This window comes from Simochromis diagramma, unplaced genomic scaffold (assembly GCF_900408965.1).
Source record: "Simochromis diagramma unplaced genomic scaffold, fSimDia1.1 OVJJ01000097.1, whole genome shotgun sequence".
NCBI lineage: Eukaryota > Metazoa > Chordata > Actinopteri > Cichliformes > Cichlidae > Simochromis > Simochromis diagramma.
In genome coordinates this window covers 1695389-1718782 of record NW_024387319.1, presented here as the reverse complement: position 1 = coordinate 1718782, position 23394 = coordinate 1695389, and the positions used below count along the sequence as shown (strand labels likewise).

The 23394-nt window shown below is 47.0% G+C and overlaps 1 protein-coding gene across 2 annotated transcripts in view; it reads left to right on the top strand.

Moving 5' to 3' along the window:
• Positions 1-821: 821 nt before the first annotated feature.
• The window catches only part of rreb1a (ras responsive element binding protein 1a), a 55165-nt gene continuing 32592 nt past the window's right edge, over positions 822-23394 (top strand). For both annotated transcript variants that reach the window (XM_040005243.1, XM_040005244.1), the window contains exon 1: positions 822-1791. In XM_040005243.1, coding sequence (XP_039861177.1) covers positions 1752-1791 — 40 coding nt within the window. In that variant the 5' untranslated portion in view covers positions 822-1751. The remainder of the gene's footprint in view (positions 1792-23394) is intronic.

Below are 23394 nucleotides of genomic sequence, written 5' to 3'. Positions count from 1 at the left end.
TTGTAACTTTGCCTCTTTTTGTTACTCTTTTTTGATCCAAATCTAATTTTTTGTGTTCATGATTCACCTCGTGGCTAGTTGGCTTCATTTTAGGGTTACACTTCGGATGTCAGGACTTTCTGAAGGATTTCACTTCCAGAGCCTCCCTGTTGAGCTCTGTACCCTCAGCGTTTATTCCTGTTTTGGGCTGCCTGATGGTTATTTCGCTCCAGGTTATTCGTGTGTGAGGATGTAGTGGGGTCTCGAGGCACTTGGGAGCTCACGTAAACGTCACATCCTTTAGATTTTCATGGAAAGTTGACACACAGCATCCACAGAGAAATCAGATTTAAGTTTACAATCCTTAAAAAATAGAAAAAAGAAGCATTGAACTCATAATCAGTACGACTAAGTAGACTGGAGTTCTTTGAAATGAACTTTAATGTGAAGTGAAAATGTTTTAGTTTGTAATTTCACATAATCCTGTCCAGGTTTGTCCAAACTAAAACATGTACATGTTGAACTTTACCCAATGGTGAAAATAAAACATGGGATTATTTGAGCTTGAGCTAATCACCCACTATCGCGGGTCACATGACTGCTGCTGCATGGCCCTGGATGGAGCACAGAGGTACCTGCACGTGATTTAGTACGACTTTAACGTCTTTATGTGAACTTTTGAGTTTCTCCCCCACGCGCTTTTCTTCGCTTCATCCCCGAAAACAAAGTGACTACTTCAGCAACACCTCCCTGGAAACGGTAGCACAGTCTTCCACAGCCACCTCCCCAGCTTCTGGCTGACCCTATGCATCCTCCCTCTTTGAAATCGCGTGCAGAGCTCTCGCGATAGATGAAGCAGCTGCGCGTGTAGCGTGTGTGGGTTTAAGTGGATGGTTTCTTATCTTTTAGCCCCCGAAACTCCGCGTAAACGATAAAGGAGCGGCGTGAAAGCGGGTTTCTTTGAGAGAATCTGAAGCGAGGCAGGAAACGAGCGGACTTTCTGACTGTGAGAGGACACGCTGGGTGAAAATGTCAATACTTTGGGAACGAAAGTTGCCTAAAAGTGAATATTTTTGCGCATTAAAGCAGAAATCTGCGGCGCACGCGAGTTAAATTGCGCGCCGCGAGGCCTCTGCGGACTTTTGAAGTTTATATTTTTGGTTTCGGAGCTCTCAGGTGGGATCGTTTCCTGCTCCATCACGGCTGGAATAAGTAATCCAGTAACGGCTGTCCGTGTGTCTGTGCGTACTGACTGAGATGCTTGGTGGCCACGTCCCCTTGGAAACTGGAGACAACACGTGATGAGCTTTACTTATCAGGTTTAGCGAGAGAGTGTGCGCGAGAGCTACCGAGAGAGAGAGACCGAGAGAGGGAGGAAGAGGAGGAGGGAGCTGGGAGTTAAAGGAGTTTAAAGTATAAAACATCTCCAGAGCGACATTTTCCTCAACACCAGTCGACTTTTTTCTTTCCTCCTCGGGAGGGAAGAGAGGAAGACAAGCAGCAGCAGCACGGGAGGAGGAGGAGGTGGAGGAGGGGAGGGGAGGGGAGAAAAGGAGGAGGAGGAGAAGCCGGAGTAAAGTTTGTCCAAGTTTGCTCATCCATTCGGAATACGCCATTTTGAGTTCTCTCCTCTGCGGAGCAACTTTGCTGCCTCTCGCACCCTTTCTTTTTTTTTTTCATCACCTTCATCATCCCCGATCACCGCCGTTCATCTACCATCATCATCATCAGCCCCCCCATCCATCACCACCACCACCATCATCCTCGCCACGATGTCTCGGCGCAAGCAGCCCAACCCCAACAAAGTGAAGCGTAAGTGTCCTTTTCGTCTCCATCGCTGAGTTTTGGTGCTGTGCGAGTGTCTGCGCAGGCTCCCCGCGCTGTTTGCGCCTCTCGGGGAGAACTTTGCGCCTGTTTGTGCTGCCAGGGGTGAAGTTTGAGCGGAGATGTGGAGACGGTAAGGGTGGCGTTACTACTTTTCTCTCCTCTCTGGGCTGCTTCCTAGTTTGATGCGCATCCAAGCGGTGGAATTCAGCCGTGTGTGTGTCTCTTCCTCATTCAGCAACTTGTTGTTTTTCGACTTTTGGTGCAACTTTATCGCCCCGTGTGCACGTTTAGGGCAGTTATTCGGCGGTTTTTGCCTCGCGGGGAGGGTGTTAGGAGGTGGGGGGGAGGTCAAAGTCTGCAGCTCGCAGCCGGAGTCGAGCATCCATATCTCGGATGCACTTTGGTCGAAGCCTCGGGGCTAGTGGCCATGTGTAAAACTAAGCGCTCAAGCGAACGGCAACCGACGGAGTACTTCCTCAAAGAGACTTCTTCAAAGTAAAACAACCTGTTGCACACGGAGAACCGTAGGGGTTACCTCGCGTTGTGTTAGAAAGCGCTCTGGCCTGAAAGCGACTCAGACTTCATCTTTGAAGCTAATAGTTTTAACTGAGTTTGCTGATGCTTCTCTTTGTAAATGATGGTTTTCTCACCGTGCCGTGTGTCTCTACGTGCTCTTTACGTGCTTGTGGAGGTCTGATAGGTGCAAACACATCTAAAGCAGGTTAAATGGTAAAGTTGTTCATTTTATTGTGAAAATCACATCACATTGCTTTTATATTTAACTCTTCTATGTGCGGAAGAAGTCACAAAAGCCTCCTTTATTTACTATAATGTACACACATCCGCAAACGTGTGGATGTGGGTTTAAATCTGTAGGCTCAAAAGAAAATATAGCTTTTATTTTGGTGGCTCGACTTCCGCTAATGGCAGCGAGCTCGACGCCAGCGCGATGACCTTGCCCAGACATATTTAGGCAGAAAGGGACCCCCGTTCATTCACGAACCGGCCCAACACGGCGGCGAGGCGGCCGAACCCGCCGTCCCGCTCCGCCTGCGCCAGTTTTTGCGGCAGTTGGGCGACTTTTCGCCGCGTTCCCGACACTTTTCCACCGTCTGTGGTTACGCGCAGCAGCAGCATCGACGTGACGCCTGTTGCATCCACCTTCTCCTCCTCCTCCTCCCCCGTCCTCGAGCTCCGTCTTTTCTGTCTTTCGACATCGTCCTCGGTTCTAACTTCCATTTTAAACGGTAACCACCGGGCGCCCCCCACCGTTTCAACTGCCCCCCGCCCCAAACCGTCGACTTGGAGAACTTTTTCGCGGCGCTGTTAGCCGTTAGCCTCGTCGTCGTGTTTTTTTTTTTTTTTTTTTTTTCCTTTTTTCCGCGTTGGTACACGACGGAGGATGCTGGCCGGGCTGTTAAATAACTCCCATAACGCGGTTTTACTGTGTCAAAGAGGCGCTGTTATCGGTGTCCGGGTCAATGATTGATGGCCGCGGAGTTCGCGGAGGGAGAGGAGATGGACCGATGGCGTTTTTCTCGGTCTCAGGCTGGATTGGTTAGATAATGGTTGCTAGGGATTTTCTCTCTCTCTCCATGTTGGCCCAGTGTCTCTCTACCTCTGCACCTCCCTGCTGAGGAACTTTAACCTCACTGTAAGAGGAGTCTGTCATTGTTTAAAGCACAGAGGCCATCGCGGCTCTCAGATTCAACACACTTTTATACACAATAAATGGACTTTTACTCTAATTACATTAAGTACAGCGACTCTGTGGTGACTTTATGGCTTTAACTGTAACTTTTACTCCCTTTAAATAGTTTTGGCTTGTATGTTTTGGAGCACAGTCCAACAGTAGTTATTTGTGTCCACAGTTCATTAAAAGTTGAATAAAGTCGCTTTAAAGTGGGTTTATATTCATGTGAGTGGGCTTGTTTTTGGTACTTTAGTTTCTGGAGAATAAATCCTTTTAATTTTCCTTCTGTTTAACGTTTTCTCCAATTACACTGAATAAAATGGACCCATTTTATGGTTCAGTGTTGGGTGTAAATTGTTAAGTTATAGAAGAAAAATTTGATTTGAGCTCATTTTGTTGGCGTTTGTGTATATCTGCTAGTGTTTAGCTCAGCCTATGACTGCTGTCGGCGCAGTTTGGCTAAGATGGCTAACTTTCAGTGCTTTTTACAAAGTTTCGTAAGAATACAAAACGTGCTTTTACTCTAATTACTTAAACAGTACAGACTTTTTGGCAATGTGTCGTAACTTGTGAGTGATTAATAAGAAATACGTCCTTTAGTTCAGCATCCTCAGGGGAATTTGGGTGGTGTCCCACTTTACTTGAACCTATTTATTGACTTTTGTTAGTATGTTTTGGCTTTAACATAATCCCATCATCGGTAATTAAGGCCGTGATTCACTTAAAGTGGGTTTATGGGTGTTCCTGTGGGGTTTGCTGTAAGTTTAGCTATCTTTTTTCTTCCATAGTCTTTCTCAGCTGCAGTTTTATTTTTATTTTTTAAACAAATTCATCTTAAATTGAGGAACAGCGAGTCTTTGGTGACCTTATCACTTCCTGGAGGACTTTCAGGCTAACTTTTAGCCCCCCCTCCCTTCATGTAGTCTGGATTGACCGGTAGCTTGTTTGGCTAATGTTAGCGATCTTCACGCGGGTATTACTGCTTCATTTTGTCACTTTTCTTCAAACATTTTGCTGTTTAACGCACTCCTGTAACGTCTGTTTGTTGCTGCAGTTCAGCTCCGCTTACACAGACGCACTTTAAAGTGGATTTATGGGTTTCATTAGTGACTTTGGCTTGTTTCAATGGCAGTTAGCGATGCTCTGTTTCCATATTTGTCAAGCAGTAACTATTACTGAGTTTTGGCAAGATGATTGTGACTTTACTTCTATAATTACAATCTTTAGTGCTCTGGTAGCTCTCTAAAAGGAAATTATGGTGATTTTGTAACACTTTTACCCACAATCGGTTTGGTTTTTTTCCAAATTTTTTGCAGAAAGTTAAATTTCTCTTTGTTTTATCTATAGAAATGCATTTGTTCCCCACATGCTCACACTTCCACAGAGTGTTTGTGGAGTTTTTAAACCCTGTGATGTTCCTGAAATGCTCTTAAACTGTGTTCGATCTGCTGAAGAGTGGATTTAATGTGACTTTGAGGAGATTTGGAGCATTATTTTCTGCAGTTTCTCACTGTAGCTTCATTTAAAGTTTTTGTTTTAATTGCTTTTGACTCTTTCATGGAAACATCTGTCAGCCCCGCACTGCAGGAAGAATCATATTTGTGCGAGTCAGACGTGTGTGTTGTACATTTATTGTGTTTTATGGCAGCTTTTGCCCCTGTGGGGTCACTTTAGTGCATCTGTTGGGTTTCTTGCACACATGTGTATAATGCATTTGTAGGTGTCAGCAAAGGCTGTTTGGATCTGTGATAGATGCACGAGTTCAAACAGACTTTGACCTAGTTTATGGACATCTTTTATGGTGGATCGTCGGTGCTGAGCTGACGGCAGCTTCGTGGTAGATCATGTGTAACGAGTGGAAGGTTTCCTGCAACGAAGAGCCGAATATTCCCGCTGCGTTTGGTCCTCCTCTCCTCCTCTGCTGTGAGGAGGAGGAAGGATCCGGATGAGCAGTTAGCATTCCATTACGAAATTCAACACTGAGGCCGAGCTGGGCCTCGGCGACAGGCGCTGATCTCTCTCTGTTTCTCTCACGGACTGGCTCTTCTTGCTGAGGGGGAAATGTTACCTCCCAGCTTCACGGAGCAGCGGCAGCAGCAGAGGCGGCGGTGTTTTTCAGATGGAGATGTAACGCGGGGAGGGTCAGTCAAACATGAAAGCGGGAGCTGCGGTGCTGAAAACTTTCCTCTGTGGGTCTGATTCCTGCAGCTGCCCGATGGATCCATCATCTGTTTTTATGCTGCTGACGTTCGACTGAGTGGCTGAGAGTTCAGCGCTTTACAAACTCTGAGCGCGAGCGGGGAACTCAAAGAAGCGCATCTTCTGCTGGTTCGTGTTACTGCGTGCTGTTCACGATGGTCGCCGTGTCACCTGTAGAAATACCTACGCACGCTCATCCTGACGTGATGGCCTGGTCTGTCCCGCCTCAGCCTGTTATGCTGAAGGGTCGCCGGTCTGGTGCTCCAGGCGGGGCAGAAAACCAGCGGCCATGTTGAACAGACGCCCAGGCTTCACGAGGCCGATGATGTCACTCTGTCCTGGGCTAACAGCTCGGTTTCTTTGGCTTTTACTCGGGTGTCTGAGACGACCATATTAGGGACATCCTCTCTGTGTGACATCATCAGCTCCAAGAGGGGAAAAAGTGTCTGCAGCCTGAGTGTAGCTTTAACGCGGTTCATGTGGCAGAGCGAGCAGATGTTTGTTTGGTAAAGTTGGATCCTGTTATTGGTGCAGAGCGTCCAACAGGCCGAGGTCATCACAGCAGCCCGGCGGCGGCTCCTTCTTTGTTTCCTCGCAACAACAGTAAAAAAAAGTTACAAATCTTGGTGTTTATTATCTACACAACAATCTCACACGTCTGTATCACAGCAATAATAAATCCACCCTGAGGCTCTTCACTGCACACTCCTCATCCTCCTTTTCTTCTTCTGTGGCAAACGTTTAAAATGCTGACAACCGATGATGTAGTCGATGATGTATCCCACACACACACGCACACACACACACACGCACACACACACACACACACACACACACAAAGAGTGTCTTGTGTTGGTGTGTGACGGTATGCTCCATTGTGAGTGGTTATTGCTACACACACACACTCAGCCTGTGTTCATGTAAAGACATGATGCAGCATGAAGGAGGAGGAGTGAAACCAACTGACTGTGACTCCTCTTTATCTCCTCCTCATCACCTCCCTGTGCTCTGATCTGCAGTTTCACCTCCTCTGGAAGCTCTGTCTGATAAATGACACGAGCAGCAGCATCTCTGAACCCTCGTCAGGATTTATTATTGCAGCAGCTCAGTCACAGCTCAGTCACAGCTCAGTCACAGCTCAGTCACAGCTCAGTGTGACTGTGAGCAAACCTCTTTATTCACTTTATGATTATAGAAAGTTTATAATTAAAGCTCAAATCTTTAATTGTTTATTTTTAATAATAAATGTTTGTGTGTTTATCCTGATTGTGTTAAATTGAACTCAAACACAATAATGTTGTTCACTACAAAATACACGTGATTCAGTTTATTTATTTATTTTAGTGAATAAAAATGTTTTTAGATTTAATTTTTAGAAATCTATGAAATAAAAGTGAAACAGTGTTTATTACACGTTTGATATTTATTTCAAGAATATGTGTGATGACGTTTTACATGGAAAAAGGTTTCAAACGTCCTCTGTGGTGCCTTCATAAGAGTGTGTGTGTGTGTGTGTGTGTGTGTGTCTGTGTGTGTCTGTGTGTGTGTGTGTGTGTGTGAGAGAGTTAATGGGGAGTTTCAGAGGGACTTTTGTGTTCACAGGGACAAAAGTGAAGCAGCTAATTAATAGCTGTCCTCCCTCTGAGACGCCATTATCGCCACATTATCCTCACACACACACACACACACACACACACACACACACACACACACACACACACACACACACACACACACACACACACAGTCTATTGATTTCCTGTGTTTCTGTCTCGTGATAATTGCGTGGATTTGTCACAATGTTTCCAACTTGTTGATGCTGCGTCTCAGCCAATCAGAGCGCAGCTGCTAGATGAGTGAATGCAGCACCTCCACACGCAGCGGGGGGAGGAGGGGGAGGATGTTACTACACCTCTTTTCTTTCCCTCTCCTCGGTGTCTCCGCCTCTATTTATGGACTCGCCTTTTTTAGATAAGATTATGTTTCCTGACCCGCAGCAGCAGGAGGAGGTGAGGCAGTGAGTTTGGGGTCAAAGTTCACTCTGAAACTGGACCTGCTATCTGCTCCTGTTCTACACCTTTACGGTCTCTTTGATTAGTTTAACAGCGAGTCATCAGTTAGTCGCATCATCGCCGTTTGAACCAATCAGCCGGTAACGTTTGCTTCTTGGCTCGTTTCCTTTGTTCCCTTTGATTCGTCAGCGAGCCGCTCCGATCGATTGATTGGTTGATCAGCTGACTGACGCAGTTAGTCCCTGTACAGGAAAAGTAGAGGATATCTTCAAGGTTTCATCACCTCGAAACTGCGGCTTTAAACGCCTTCAGTTATCAATCAGCTGCTGATGACCTGATCGATACCACAAAGGAGCGTTTCCAGCTCATACCTGATCGATCACTTGTCCCGAGAATACTCAGGAAAACTGCATCTGCAGACTTTTTCTTGGTTATTTGAAACTGATGAAGACGTTGAATCAGTTTTGTCAGAGATTCATCCAGTAAAACTTCTGAGGACCAGACGAAGTCCAGTTTATGTGACTCAGAAAACACTCAGCTGTCGGTGCTTCGCTTTGTTGAGCCTGTGACAGACTGCAGCAGCAGGACGTTTCTGCATGGAGTTGGTGGAAAGTCTGTCAGCAGATGACAGTGAAAGGACTGGTTTCTGTGCGTGAAGCTGATCGTGCTAAAGTTTTAGATCCCACCTCCAAAGATGCTCAGTTTGTCCACATTAAACGGGAAGTGTGGTCAGTCGCAGCGACAACTCTGAGCTTCCTGTGGGCTCTCTCTGAGTCTTCATCGGGGTGACATCGGAGTGGGGGAGGTTTGTGACTGTTTGTATGCAGACAGAGAGGTGTGGAGGGGAGGGAAGGGTGGGGGAGGCAGACTCTTACACCTCTGGGTGGAACAAATGGCTCACCTCCCCCTGCTCCTTCACCCAAACCTGAAACGCCCACTGAAGTGACCGGCTTCACTGTTAAAATCTTTTTATTTTGATAGGTTCACACTTCCTGTCTTTATGAGTTCAAAGTTGTAAGCTTGGCTGATAAAACCGAGCCGCAGCAGACGGTGAAGACTACACGTGGAGGAAGAGGCGAGGCTGTTTAAAAGTGTTAATGTCTTCTTTTCTTTTCTGCTTTCCAATGAAAAAGGAACAAAAACCTGCTTTTCAGCAGTTTGTTCACAGCACAGAGAGAAGCCGCCTCACGTTTTACTTGATTTCCTTTCTTAATCCGGACGAGAACGATGACATCAGCAGCTGCAGTCCAACAGCCCGAGTCCACCCGAGGGTCTGTGGGCAGCTGATGGTGACATTTACACAGAAGAAACTTTAATGATGTTCACGTGAATACAAACACACACCCGTCTGAGCGCCCGAGAACACAAACCAAACCCTTCACGAGAACGCAGCCGACGTAGGACGTGATGCAAAAAGTCAGATCTGGGTGTCCCTGTAACGTGGCGGTACTTTGGCGTTCACCTTTATTCCTCTGGCGTCTCACTTCCTGTGTTTGTGTTTAAATACGTTGCAGTTCTAGTTGTGTGGAGTGGTTTTGTTTTGCCGTCGTAGATCTCTGCGGGTCGCCCAGACTCCGTAAGGAGGTGATGGAGATCTTTGATGCATTAATACCAGCAGATTAAATTGACACGCCTCCCCCGCCCCGGCGGGCCTGCGCTCGTTGGTTTTTGGAGGTTTGATTCCTGGGAATGCAGCGCAGGACCAATATGCCAGCCTTTTGTTGAAGCTGGCTGCTTTAAAGGCAAAGCTGTTTCATTAGCTTGACCTGAGCCGTCGGCGGGGAGCTTCATGCCTCTGACAGATGCTCGGGTCTGAAGGCTCCACTGTCTGATTTCCACCCAGGTCAGGTCGTGGTTCACCCGGGCCACTTTTTACCTGCACTTAACTATGACACATATAAATAATAAAGCCACCTCGTGTCATTTATGTGTTACACCTGCTTACCTGCTGCTTTCATACAGCCTTGTTTAACGTGAACCTGCCAGAGGAGGAGTCATTCATACGCCCGCATCTCGGTTTGGTTTTTCACCCGTTTTTCCACAATAATGCAGAATGTCATGAAGAAACCATAAAGAACAGTGACTTGAGTTTGAATCTATTTATTTAAAAGGGACAGTGCAGTTAAACATAGTTCAAGTGCAAGACATGAGACTGATGTACCGCACAGGTTTATAGCTGCTGCTAATTTTCAACAATTGTCCCTTGTTGGGCTCACAATCGAAATAAATCCATATTACAATAAAACATTTTCATGAAACCAAATGACATCAAATACAATTGATAGACAATAATTTAAAATAAAATTAAAATCATCAGATAAAATGACTACAACTTTGGTTTCCCTTTAACCTTCAGTGTGAAGGATCTAATGTCTGTGATCACTTTGATATCGGTTGGAAGTGTGTTGAACGTCCTTTCTTTGGAGTTCGCCACATTTTACCGAGACAAAGGAAACTACACAGCAGGGAACCTTCTGCCTCTAAAACAAGACTTCATGTAAAAAATCATCATAGCTGATGAAGAAGCGCCGTCATTGGACGACAAACTGATGAACTGCTCTGTGAGGCCTGAACACTGAGACGAGGAGAGGATGGGTGTCATTCGAGATGTGGGATGAATAGCACTAAAGTAGGACACACACACACACACTCTGATGGGAGGAGGCCATCAAATGACACACTAAACTGTGTGTGTGTGGGATTGTATCTCACACACACACTCCTGGGTTTAAATTTAGGTGAGCTGCAGCTACCCTACACACACACATACTTGTACACCTGTCTTTGTGGGGACGTGCAGTTAACACCTTTGTGATCCAGGACCCCTATTTTAATGTGTTTTTAAACATGAATCTGATTGTAAGATAAAGTCAGGACATCTCGTCTGAACCCTCAAACAGCCTCTGAAGGTGTGTCTCCGCTCACCATGGCCCACTCACACAGACCACCGTCTTTATATAGCGGTGAACGCACTAAAGTTAGCCTGAGTCAATATTACAGTGGTCTGTGTTTAGCTGCTCTGCTGTCAGATGCTTCACAAGACTGATTGTTGTTCACATCGGTGTTTAAGTAAAGTCTGTTTGGCTCATTTAGAGACATTTACAGTAAACCATCATTTGTGATCAAGTTTTCAAAGTACACAGCGTTCCTGCTCTGAGAGTTTACTCAGTGTTGTTTTATGAGAGAAAAGTCAGAGGGAAAGTTTCAAGTATTGATTAATTTCCTACACAAAGAGGTTAAAGGTAGTAAAAGAAATCTGTGAATGTTTGAAAGTTTTAACAGGACCCAACAAAGGAGCAGAAAGCATCATTGTCTTGTTGGACTTTCTCTCCTGATCTAAGACTTCACATCTAGTGAAAACGTGGAAACGTGTTAGTTTGTTGTAGTAAACTTTAGTTCCACGTTTTTAGGAGAGCCTGGCTTTGTGCCGGGCGTCAGCAGAGGAGCAGGCCTGAGGATATAAACGTTGAATCAGCAGAAACTGGTGTTTGTTTCAGCCGCTGCGCTTCTCTCTTACTCGACCTTGACCTGATGAGCTGTTGCAGAGGTGCGTTTGCGTAACTCTGCTTGTTTGGTGTTCCTAACCCCCCTCAAACTGTTGCTTTTAGTCACCTGTGCAGGTTTTTAACTCTCCCGGTGAAGCCGTTTTCTTTAAGCCGACCTTTCTGGGTGTTTTCTGCGAGCAGATGTGTGAATAGTTGTCATAAAGGAGTCAGACTGTGCAGCATGAAGCAGTTTTCCCTGCAGCAGCATCCTCTCTGCTCGTGCTGAATGACTTTTCCCTCCTCGACTATCATCTGTGTGTTTTTGGTGAAAGTTTCCTGGAAGCTCAGCAGAAGATGAACAACATCTCTGACGTTACGTAACGCTGCCTCTCTGATAATAAAGGCTTCACCGACTCGCACACACAGAAAGAGGGGAGCTATTGTTTCTCCACTTCCTCCCTCTCCTCCTCTGCTCTCCTGATGAGAGGCTGCTTCACTTCCTGTTAACCCCTTCTCTTCTCGTCTTTCTCCTCTTCCTCTTCGAGGGATGTTTGCTGTGGGTTAGCATCTAAAAACTTTTAACTGGCGTCATCTTGCTCTAATGCAAAACTCCATTCAGAAAACGTTGTTTTTAGGTTGCAGGTTAGCTTCTCTGCTGGTGTTGTTGGTATTAAAGGGAATTAGGATTGTTTTTTTATGAACCAAGTTAATTATTGACAATAATTATCAGATGCTCTCCTGAGCTGAGCTGGTAATTAGTGTAAAAGTCACAGATGTGTAGAGATTGTATAAATGCTTTTGCCACGAGCGTCTAACAGCTAAAAGCCCAGTTAGCCTGGCGTGGTGTGAGGCATGTCGATGTCCTGAGCATTCACTCTGTAGTTCTGCTAATTCAGGCAGTTTTTTGCCATTAAAAGTATCCAGATTACACTTCAGCAGCTCCTGTTTGAAGACATCCTTAAACAGTTTTTTGTATCAGGCTAGTTTTGCATGTTTGGCTCTGTAAATATGAACATTTGGGGCTTTTTGTAGTTTTTAATTAAATATCGATATTTTATGGTTCTGCTTGTTAAACTCGGATGTATAACCCAGTTTAAAGGCTGTTTAGCTAACTGTTCCCTATTAAAGACAGCTGAATTAGCCGTTAGCAGCTCCTGTTAGACTCATGGATGTTGTAATTATTCCGGTTCTTCAGTTATAATTGGCACTTTTCTTCCTTACTAAGCAGCTTCATGGATGTTTACGTTCATGGACGTGAGGACGGCGTGTCCTCAGACAGCGCTCGCCCGTCTCTGTGTGCTTCACGTGTGCGCGCAGAAACTTGGGTGCTTCAAACCGCGAGCGCCCCGTCAGTCTTTGAGGCATAAAATCATAAAAGTGCAGATAAGCTGCTCCAAGCATCCTCCTCCTCCTCCACCTCGCGCCTTTCATCTGCTCGGCCCCCACCCTCCTCTAAACGTCCTCCTCGCCCTCCTCCCTCCATCCGCCGTGACATTCTTTCACAGTCGAGGCGCTCGGACTTTGTACTCGCAGTAAATACGGCTTTATTTGCTGTGAACAGGGTGAAGGTGTGTGTGTGTGTGTGTGTGTGTGTGTGTGTGTGTGTGTGTGTGTGTGTGTGTGTGTGTGTGTGTGTGTGTGTGTATCAGCCATCACACACGCGCTGCAGTGGTAGTTAGCTTCACAAGCTGCTTATCAGCAAGACGCTCTCACCACACCCACACACACACACACACACACACACACACACACACACACACACACACACACACACACACACACACACACACACACACACACTCAGAACTGCTGGCATCCCATACAACAGGTCTGTCCTCCACCCCTCCTCCATCCATCCATCCATCAGCTCGTCTTCACTGTGAGGCAGCTCCACCCTGCAGCTCGTTCAGCAGAGCATCCAAACACATTTTTCTTCACAAACATGAGCTCGATAAAACAGGAAGGACTCGCTCCTCTTCAAAATAAAACTCAGAGAAAGTCATTGGACATCTTTAAAGCGGACAGTCTTGTATCAGAGGCCAGGCTGCGTGTTGGTGCCGTCCTGTTTTACCTCTTATATTTAAGCGTCAGGTAACAGACGGGCACAGTAAAAAGGGAAAGCCTTCACAAATACCATGAAACTGAAACTGGTGAATGTAAAGGCTGAAAATCAAAGTCATTTTCTACAGAGGAAGTCATGTGATGTAGTGGAAAGCAAGCGTCTGTTGTTGCTGTCAGAGTTTGAGGAAATTGTTTGACATTTCTTTGGGTGTAAAAATGTCTCGTTGCTGAAGATGACGTGTTTCAGTCCCGAAAACAAGAGTTTTATGAATAAAGTTTATATTGAAGGAATAAAAGGTTCCTTTAATCGTGTAACTTCTTCGTTGGTGTAAAGTTGTGAAGATAAAGGTGACCTGCGGGGTGTAAAGTCCTAAAATACCTCGCACATCTAAAAACGAGCATTTTCTGAATTGAGTTTTGTGCTGGAAACTTCTCTGGGCTTGAATCTCAGCATCTGTTGGTGTAAAAGTTAAAGACAGGAAACCGTTAAACTGTTAAAAAACGAGCGTTTTCGTAGGAGACTTTTGTGTTAGCGAGAGGTAACTTTGTGTCTGAATACTGTCAAACGTGAGCCTTGTTTTTCTAACTTTGTGTGACTGTAAGTCCTTACAGTGGTAAACATTCAGCAAAGCTGTTATTTGTTGCTGTGAGGCTGTCGTGGTGGCGACGATTTGCAGCTTTAAAGGTCTCTAAGTGTCCCACGTATCTAAAAATGAGCATTTTCTGAGTAGAGTCTGGCAGTGGAGGCAGAGTTGATGCTGTGAAAGTTAAAGTCAGAGCAGCGAGTTTAATGTTTGACCTTGTTGTTGGTGCGAGCGGCGATGATCTCTGAGCTCGCCGTCTCATGGAGGAAAGAGTTAACTGATGCAGCCTGCAGAGTCTTCCCCCTCTCTCTCTGTGCTCTGACTGCTGCTCGCTCGCCCCCCCGCTCACCTTTTCTTGCTGACTAAACAGTTTTGTCAGCTGGCTGCTGCTGAGGATTGAGAGGGAGGGGGAGGAGGGGGAGGAGGAAGAGCGCGAGCATGCAAATAACCGTAGCGGTTAAATCAACAAAGGTAGATTGAGTTTTAACCGCAATCACTACCCCAGTCACTTCAGGAAAGTAAGAGAGAGAGAGAGAGAGAGAGAGAGTGTGTGTGTGTGTGTGTGTGTGTGTGTGTGTGTGTGTGTGTGTGTGTGTGTGTGTGTGTGTGTGTGTGTGTGTGTGTGTGTGTGAGAGAGAGAGAAATGCTCGTTTAGCTGGCACTCTGGGGACCGGTGTTAGATTTAGACTGAGTGAGGTCCTGAAGGTCGGGTTCAGGGTGGTGGCTCGTGTTCAAGTAAGGAGCTAAGGAAAGACGTCCATCCTTTGTTTACACTCTTCTTTCTTTACTTCTGTTCCTCCTTATTTCCTGTCCTTGCTGCCTAGTACAGTTATCATACCCCGTTTCCTTGTTGCATCCCCGTCTTCCCTCCTTGTTTGTCTCCTCCTTTTCTCTCCTTGTTATTTCCTTGATTCTTCTTCTTTTTATTGGCCTTTCTCTCCTTAGTTTGCCTCCTTATCTCCTTGTTTCTGTCCCCTTTCTGTTGCCCCTCCAAGTTTTTTTTTCTCATAGTTTCATTTCCTCCTTTTTGGGCCCTTCTGTGTTTCCTCTGTGGCTCAGTCTTGTCTCCTCGTTTTCTTTTCCATCTTTCGTTCTTGTTCTCGTTCTGTCTTTTTGGCCTCTTTGCATCCTTGTCCACGTCTCCTTGTGTTGTTCTCTCTGTGTTTGTCTCCTTTTTTCATGCACCCTCACCTTGTTTCCTCTCTTGGTTTCCTTACTTTGTTTCTAGCTTCTTCTCCTTGGTTCCTTTGTTTCCTCATTTCCTACCCTCTTTCCTTTTTCTTTCCTGTTTCTTGCATCCTCTTCTACTTTTGACCCCTCCCCCTTTCTGCCTTTCTCTCCTTGTTTCCTTAGTTTGATCCTTTTCTGTCCCCTTGCATCCTCAGGTCAGTTGTCCTGTGCTCGGCCCTCCTGCAGATGTTGTCAGGTGAAGCAGCGGTTTACACAGAGTGTGTGTGTGTGTGTGTGTGTGTGTGTGTGTGTGTGTGCGTGCGCACACGCTGTTGTTGTTGTTCCGGTGAATGGAGCCTTCACAGCCGTCCTCCATAATCCCGGTAATCTGACTGTTAGCTGTAATCTGACTCACACACGCACACACACACAGGCTCCGCCCTGCTGTGAACAGGTACCGCTGTTTGTTCTGCAAACACAGGACACGCCTCATTGCCATGGCAACTGCAGCACCGACATGCCCCCAGACTTTTTTCTTTTCTGGACTCGAGCGGGTGACGTCCACGTTTACCTGCACGTGCGATCGAGGAGGAGGGTTAGAGAGGTCCTTGCCTCCTCCCCCACTTTGTCTTGTTTCCTCTCCTTGCATCCTTCCCTGAGCTCTGCTGCCGTCGTCTTTAACGCCGCCGTCACAGATGATAAAGTTTGGTTCAACCAGCGCCTGATTTAATTTCATTTAACTGTTACTGAAACCTGATGATGTCATCATTACAGACTGTACATAAAAGACAGACTGAGTGATGAGTGAGCCTGCGAGTTTTGCTATGTTTCCATGGTTACCAGTTTTTGGGGCAGTTACACATCTAAAAAAAATAAATGAACTGAATGTTGAAAAACAGATCATCCATCCACAGCCACAGGGGGCGGAGCCTGTCCCAGCTGGCTCTCAGGTCAAATGTCCGAGTCGACACAGGCGGTTTTTCAGGTTTCTGCCTGTTGTTAGAAAAACAAGGAGCAGTTTTCATCATCGAGTCATCGTTTCCATCAGTTTTCACATTAAAATAGAGGAGAGACGCCTGCTGAGTCTCTGGGTCACGTGACTTCATCCAGATCACTCTGCCTCCTCCCAGGGCTCGCAAAATCGCTAGCCCGGCGTCCCAGGGCTAGCGATATCTCCGGTCAGGCGACCAAAATCTATCTCAGCCCCGCCCGTCGGGCTATCGACCGGAGATATCGCTAGCTAGACGTCGGGCTAGCGAGCCCTGCCTCCGCTGCTATTCTTCATCTTGCTTCTCCTTATTTTTGTGCTTTTATTTTGAAGTGACAATATTTACAGTTACTGATGACACACACACACACACACACACACACACACACACACACACACACACACACACACACACACGTTGGTGTTGATGAAGTAATTTGGAGGACAGGGTCTGTGTGTGTGTGTGTGTGTGTGTGTGTGTGTGTGTGTGTGTGTGTGTGTGTGTGTGTGTGTGTGTGTGTGCTCTCAGGTGTGACTTGGGGGTTGTGGCAGTAGGTGTGCCCACCCGACTCCATTCAGCTTTCAGAGCAGAATAACAATAAACCCTCCCATGGGAAAGTGCTGGTGTCACACACACACACACACACACACACACACACACACACACACACACACACACACACACACAGCTTTGTGTGTGTTGCCCCTCAGGCAGACACACAAAAGGCCTCTGAGTCTTTTCACGCAGCTGAAACCTGGTCTTCATCAGCACCACGCCCTGCTCGCACGCGCGCGCACACACACACACACACACACACACACACACACACACACACACACACACACACACACACACACACACACACACACACGATGAAGTTTTTTCTTCTTTGTTGTTCGGCTGTTTCTCATCCTTGTTTCCTCTCCTGTCTCCTTTTTCCTGCTCCCTCATCACCTCAGGTCTCTCCTTTGTCTCCTTGTCTAACCTCCTTTTTTCTCCTCCTGGTTTAATGAACGACTTTCTTCTTCTTTTCTTTTGCATCCGCCTCTCCGTCGCTGCCTTCTTCTCATTCTTCACCTCTGACTTCTTTGTGTTCTTCTTTTTTATTTTTGAAATCTTCAGTCTTCTTCCTGCTGCCTTCTTCATCCTGTGTCTTCATCTTTAGCTCTTCACATTTTTCGGCCTATCCCCCCTCCTCGTTCTTCTCCTCCCCCTGCGGCTTCTCTTCCTCATTCCTTTGCTTCGCCGCCTTCATCTCTTCCTTCTGCTTCATTCCTCTTTCTTGGAGCCTGGATGCTCACCGGTTTCCTCACCAAGAAGAACAACCTAAACGTGCAGAAAGACATAAAATGAATCTTCTCCAAATCAGGAAAAGCTGAACGTGTTCAGTGAGCAGTTGTAGAGTGGAGGTGAGGATGAGTGTGAAAATGTTTCATCTGTCGACAGGTTTTATTGTGAAAACTTTGAGCTCGATCGACTCGTCCGTTCTGTTTGTAACACAGAATAAAAGCTGCAGTTGCTCGGATGATTTGACGTGAAAACACACACACACACACACTCATACACACACACACACACACACACACACACACACACACACACACTCTGCAGGCTGGTGTGTGTGTCGCCTTGAGGCCTCGCTGCATGCTCAAACAAGCTAAAGCCAGTTTGAGCTCTGAACTTATTGAGCAGAGGCTCGTCCTGTATTTCAGGTGATGAAAGAGCTGTGAGGGTTTGCACACAGGGAGATGTGGAGGAGGAGGAGCGACTCCTGCAGGAGTCCTCTGTCAGGTCACTGATAGGTTTTACATCCTTCCCAGCATCCGCAGACACCTGAGCGCCGCCGAGGCTCCTCCTCATCCCTGTCCGCCTGCAGGAAACAAACTCAGGGTAACGTTTAGATCCCAGGTGTGCAGCTGGTCAGAATCGTAGACCGGGACAACGACCCAAAGGCGTTTGTTACTCGTGTTAAAGTCACAGAAAACAAAGAAACGGCGTTTTCACCCGTCTGTCTGCTCGTCTGCGTGCAGCAGAGCGTCTTCCTTCCCGTCTGTCTGCTCCCATTGTTCTCTTTTCTTTCTTTGAACGACGCCACTCCTGCCTGACGGCGAGCCTTTCACTCCACCTTCGCCTCTGTAAACACATTTCAGGCCCCTTCCAGGACAGGACGGCCTATCAGGAGCGAACAGGCCCCTCAAAATCCCCTTTGTCCTGAGTGGGTGTGGACACATTTAAATTAGGACGAATAAACAGACTTCAGGTAGTGTCCCGTCAAGGCCGCAAAGAACAGAACACAGAACAAATAGTTTAGATGGACGACGGCACCAACAGTCGTGCTCACAGAGACCACAGGACACACTGAGACAGTGTTGCAAAGAAAACTGAAATGACCTGAAGGGGCCAACAAACGGCCTGAAAGAATCATCAGTGAGCCATAAATTACAAAAATAATGTCAAACGACTGAAAAGAGACCAAAGAAGAGAAAAACTGCTTTTAAAATGTGTGAAATAACTTCAGATGAAGACGTGAGATCCAAAACTGCCACGAAGCAGCAAACGCCCAGTGAGACTGCAGAGAGCTCTGACATGAAACCGTGAAGCAGCCACAGAACAGCAGTTTGGTTTTTGGGACGGCGAGTCGTCTGCAGAGGATTTACATCACAATGCAACGATACACGTGCGCCCGAGGCGGCGAGCTCAGAGAAGGACGACGGGCACGACAAAGAGTAACCGGCCACGAAGAGGTGTGAAACGGCTCAGGACAGTCAGAGTAATCAGAGTATTCGGTCCACTTACAGGGAGTGCAGAATTATTAGGCAAATGAGTATTTTGTCTACATCATCCTCTTCATGCATGTTGTCTCACTCCAAGCTGTATAGGCTCGAAAGCCTACTACCAATTAAGCATATTAGGTGATGTGCATCTCTGTAATGAGAAGGGGTGTGGTCTAATGACATCAACACCCTATATCAGGTGTGCATAATTATTAGGCAGCGTCCTTTCCTTTGGCAAAATGGGTCAAAAGAAGGACTTGACAGGCTCAGAAAAGTCAAAAATAGTGAGATATCTTGCAGAGGGATGCAGCAGTCTCAAAATTGCAAAGCTTCTGAAGCGTGATCATCGAACAATCAAGCGTTTTATTCAAAATAGTCAACAGGGTCGCAAGAAGCGTGTGCAAAATAACTGCCCATGAACTGAGAAAAGTCAAGCGTGCAGCTGCCAAGATGCCACTTGCCACCAGTTTGGCCATATTTCAGAGCTGCAACATCACTGGAGTGCCCAAAAGCACAAGGTGTGCAATACTCAGAGACATGGCCAAGGTAAGAAAGGCTGAAAGACGACCACCACTGAACAAGACACACAAGCTGAAACGTCAAGACTGGGCCAAGAAATATCTCAAGACTGGTTTTTCTAAGGTTTTATGGACTGATGAAATGAGAGTGAGTCTTGATGGGCCAGATGGATGGGCCCGTGGCTGGATTGGTAAAGGGCAGAGAGCTCCAGTCCCACTCAGACGCCAGCAAGGTGGAGGTGGAGTACTGGTTTGGGCTGGTATCATCAAAGATGAGCTTGTGGGGCCTTTTCGGGTTGAGGATGGAGTCAAGCTCAACTCCCAGTCCTACTGCCAGTTTCTGGAAGACACCTTCTTCAAGCAGTGGTACAGGAAGAAGTCTGCATCCTTCAAGAAAAACATGATTTTCATGCAGGACAATGCTCCATCACACGCGTCCAAGTACTCCACAGCGTGGCTGGCAAGAAAGGGTATAAAAGAAGAAAAACTAATGACATGGCCACCTTGTTCACCTGATCTGAACCCCATTGAGAACCTGTGGTCCATCATCAAATGTGAGATTTACAAGGAGGGAAAACAGTACACCTCTCTGAACAGTGTCTGGGAGGCTGTGGTTGCTGCTGCACGCAATGTTGATGGTGAACAGATCAAAACACTGACAGAATCCATGGATGGCAGGCTTTTGAGTGTCCTTGCAAAGAAAGGTGGCTATATTGGTCGCTGAAACCTGCTCACTTTTCTGTCATCATCTGAACGTCTCGACCGGCATCCATAAACCAACGGGAGACCAGCTCGTCTCTGCAGGGAGAGCAGCACACGACCCTCTGCTGTGTTATGGATGTGGCCAGCTGTGTGTGTGTGTGTGTGCGCGCCTCCTCCCACTCCTTCGCTCCGACACACACCAGTGTCTGTCAGCCTGCAAATATGTGGGCTGTGTGTGTGGGTGCATTTTTGTGTTGTTCACACACAGACGTAACACTTCCAGTTGTGTGAGCAGGCGGCGTGTGTGTGTGTGTGTGTGTGTGCACGCCAGCTGCTGTGTGCGCGCCTGTGTGTGCAATGAATGTGTTGCTTGTTGAGCAGAGAGACAACTGCTGGATGTTGGAGGAGTCGTCTCTGTGGGGACGGAGAGACTGAGCAGGACTGAAGTGATGGAAAGATGGGAGAAGGAGAGACTGAGGGGAGACGCTCGGCGGCTCAGAGGGAGAATAAAGTGGAGTTAAAGTTTAGAGGGTGTGAGGAAGGACGCGTTAATGTGTGTCAGGACAGGGTTAGATTAGTTTGGCTGAACATTAAGACTGAGAGCCGGGAGCAAAGTTCAGCTGAAGGACTCGTGTTCTCCAGCCTGTTAAGTAAATCAGACCGAGACGCTCGGCAACAACCAGGAGACGCAAAATAAGGAGCAGACGGGCCCCAGGAGACTCCAGGAGACTCCAGGAGACTCCAGGGTGCAGCAAAAAAAAGATGGAGAATTTTGTCAAACGAGTGAGGCAAAGCAACAAAAACACCAGAAATGTTTAAATCGACACCACAAATGAACAAAACGACACAAAACTAGGTGGAAAAAAAATGATTTTTCATACAAAACAACAAAAATGCACAAAATAAATGTTTCAAATCACCTGAACAAAACATCCTATCACAGCTCCACCTGAACCAGACGCCGCTGTGCCTAATAAACTGGACACTGAGCTGTGTGTCGGCATGACGCACTAACATCTGCTCGCCGCCGTCGCGCTGAAGACACTCACGGCGCAAATGTTTGGCTGAAAGTGCACAGAGCTGGCAGGTTAGCATCTGCTAACACACGTAGCTCGACCAGGTTAGCATCTGTCAGTGTGAATGAATGGAGCTCTCACAGCAGAGGCCGCTGGCTGTCTCCAACACCTGTTTGTGTGTGTGTGTGTGTGTGTGTGTGTGTGTGTGTGTGTGTGTGTGTGTGTGTGTGTGTGTGTGTGTGTGAGTGAGAGAGAGAGACAGCTGCTCAACACCCCCCCCCCCCCCACCCCACACACACACACATCATGTCTGTAATTACAGAAGAAAGATGGAGGACAGTCCAGGAGGGTCCAGTCTTTGTGTTCAGGTTAAACAGGATGAAGCATCAGTGGCAGTCTGGTGTTTGTAGTTTAATCATCAGTCTAAATGACTACAATCGGACCAAACAACTTCTAAAATTAGAAATGAAACAAAACATGGAAAAAGAGATCAAACCCATAAAAATGTGACAAAAACAATGAAAGCAAATTGCTAAAGTGACAACGGGGACGATGAACATGCAGAAGGGTTTCAAAATACAAGAGAGGGCAACAAAATCACACAAGAAATAAAACAAAAACCATACGATGCAAAACACTACAAACCAAAAAGCACAAATCTAAGATGCAAATGAAGAAACTTCTGGGCCGTAAACCTACAACGATCAGCCGTGAAACAGGGAAAGAAGAAGAGCAGCAAAGACGAGCGTTTGAAACGAGGCGTGTTTTATTGTGTTGGTATTTGTGTGGGAGGCCGGGCGGCGGCGCATTTACAGCCCGTCTCCTCGCGCACAATCACAGCCGGCTGAGAAAGATGCTCCGTGCGTTCTCTCATACTCCTCATCAGCAGTCAGCTGATGCCTTCTCTCGCTTGGATACAGGAAGTAATACTGCAGCGTCATGACGGGCAGACGCCGGCGCGCGCTGCGGTTGGAGCGCTGCTTCCATCACACTCTCAGTCAGACATGTTGAAGCTCAGAGTTAACCAGTAACCGCGTGCACTGACTCATCCGAGGAGATAAGGATGCAGGGAGGGAGAGAGGAGGGTGGAGGTTGAGGCGGCAGCGGGAGCCTATCCGTCGTCAGGTTACGCGGAGGGTGGCGGGCCACCGGCCAATCAGGGCGCAGCAAAGTTTACAGCGTCCGTGCGGGATGAGCAGCGGCTCATCTGGTCTGACTGGATTCTCTGTCTCAGGCGTTCGCTTCTTTCTCGGGTTCTTCTTCTTCTTTTCTCACTTCCTGTTTTCTCCTCCACACCCTGTGGATCCTCTCTCTCTCTCGACCCGCTCCATCCCCGCCACACGAGCGCAGGTTGTGAAATAGTTCAACGAAACGCCCCGTTTCTTCGTTCAGAGGCCCGAGTGACACCCGAGGACATCGTCCCAAAGCAAACAGCAGCAGACCGAACGTGTTTCCAGCAGAGTAAACACGAGCGAACCTCCGGCGTTCAAACGCCAACGACAACAGCAAAGACGTGACACAGGATGCCAAACGGATACGTTAAAGGCTGAAAACGACACAGCTGAGACATAAACCGCTAAAAACAAAAAATGACACAAAACAAACTCCAAGAGATAAATGTGAGGACAGACACACGAGGTCAGAAAGGTTTACGGGGACGCAGGAGCAGAGACGTGTCTCAGCAGAAGCTGTCTGACAATAGTCACGTTTCTACGTTAGCTTCACATTTATTCAGTTTTCAGCTCGTTGAAACAGGAAGTGCCAACAGCAAATTCTGCTTAATTTTCCCAAACGTGCACAAAGGCTGACGGTGACGCTCGTCTAACTGCACTCTCACTCTTATCTAATCCTCCTTTTCTCGAGAACTCGTACAGGTTTCTGCCTCTCAGGTGTTTCTCCTCCTCTCTCGCCTCCCTCTGCACTTGTCCATGCCTGTCACCCGTCAGCAGAGCGGCATTCTTCAGCGCACGCATTCCTCGTCCCGCTCGGCGAGTTATTTTTACCATCAGAGTGTATTACAGGGCCCCGCTCTGCCGCTGGCCTGCTCGCACACAGTTAAAAGCATCATCACCAAGCTCCTCCTCGGGTGTTTGTGCGTTTGTCACGGCTCACATTCTGTTCCCAGTCAACCCAGTTACTCTGTGACGCGCTCTAACCAGAACACGCCGGTGCCGTGGCCTGATGGGCCACTTTAAGCTCTGATTGATCAGCTTTAACTTGATTATTTTCAATGCAGACTTGCTGAGTAATTGGAGGCAGTTTGTTACTTTTAGGAAAATCACATGATGCTGTTTGCAGACCCTGGATTGGTTAAGTTCTGCTAAAACATAAAACACAACTGGAAGATGGATGGATGACTGTTGACGAATCAAAATCCAAGCAGTG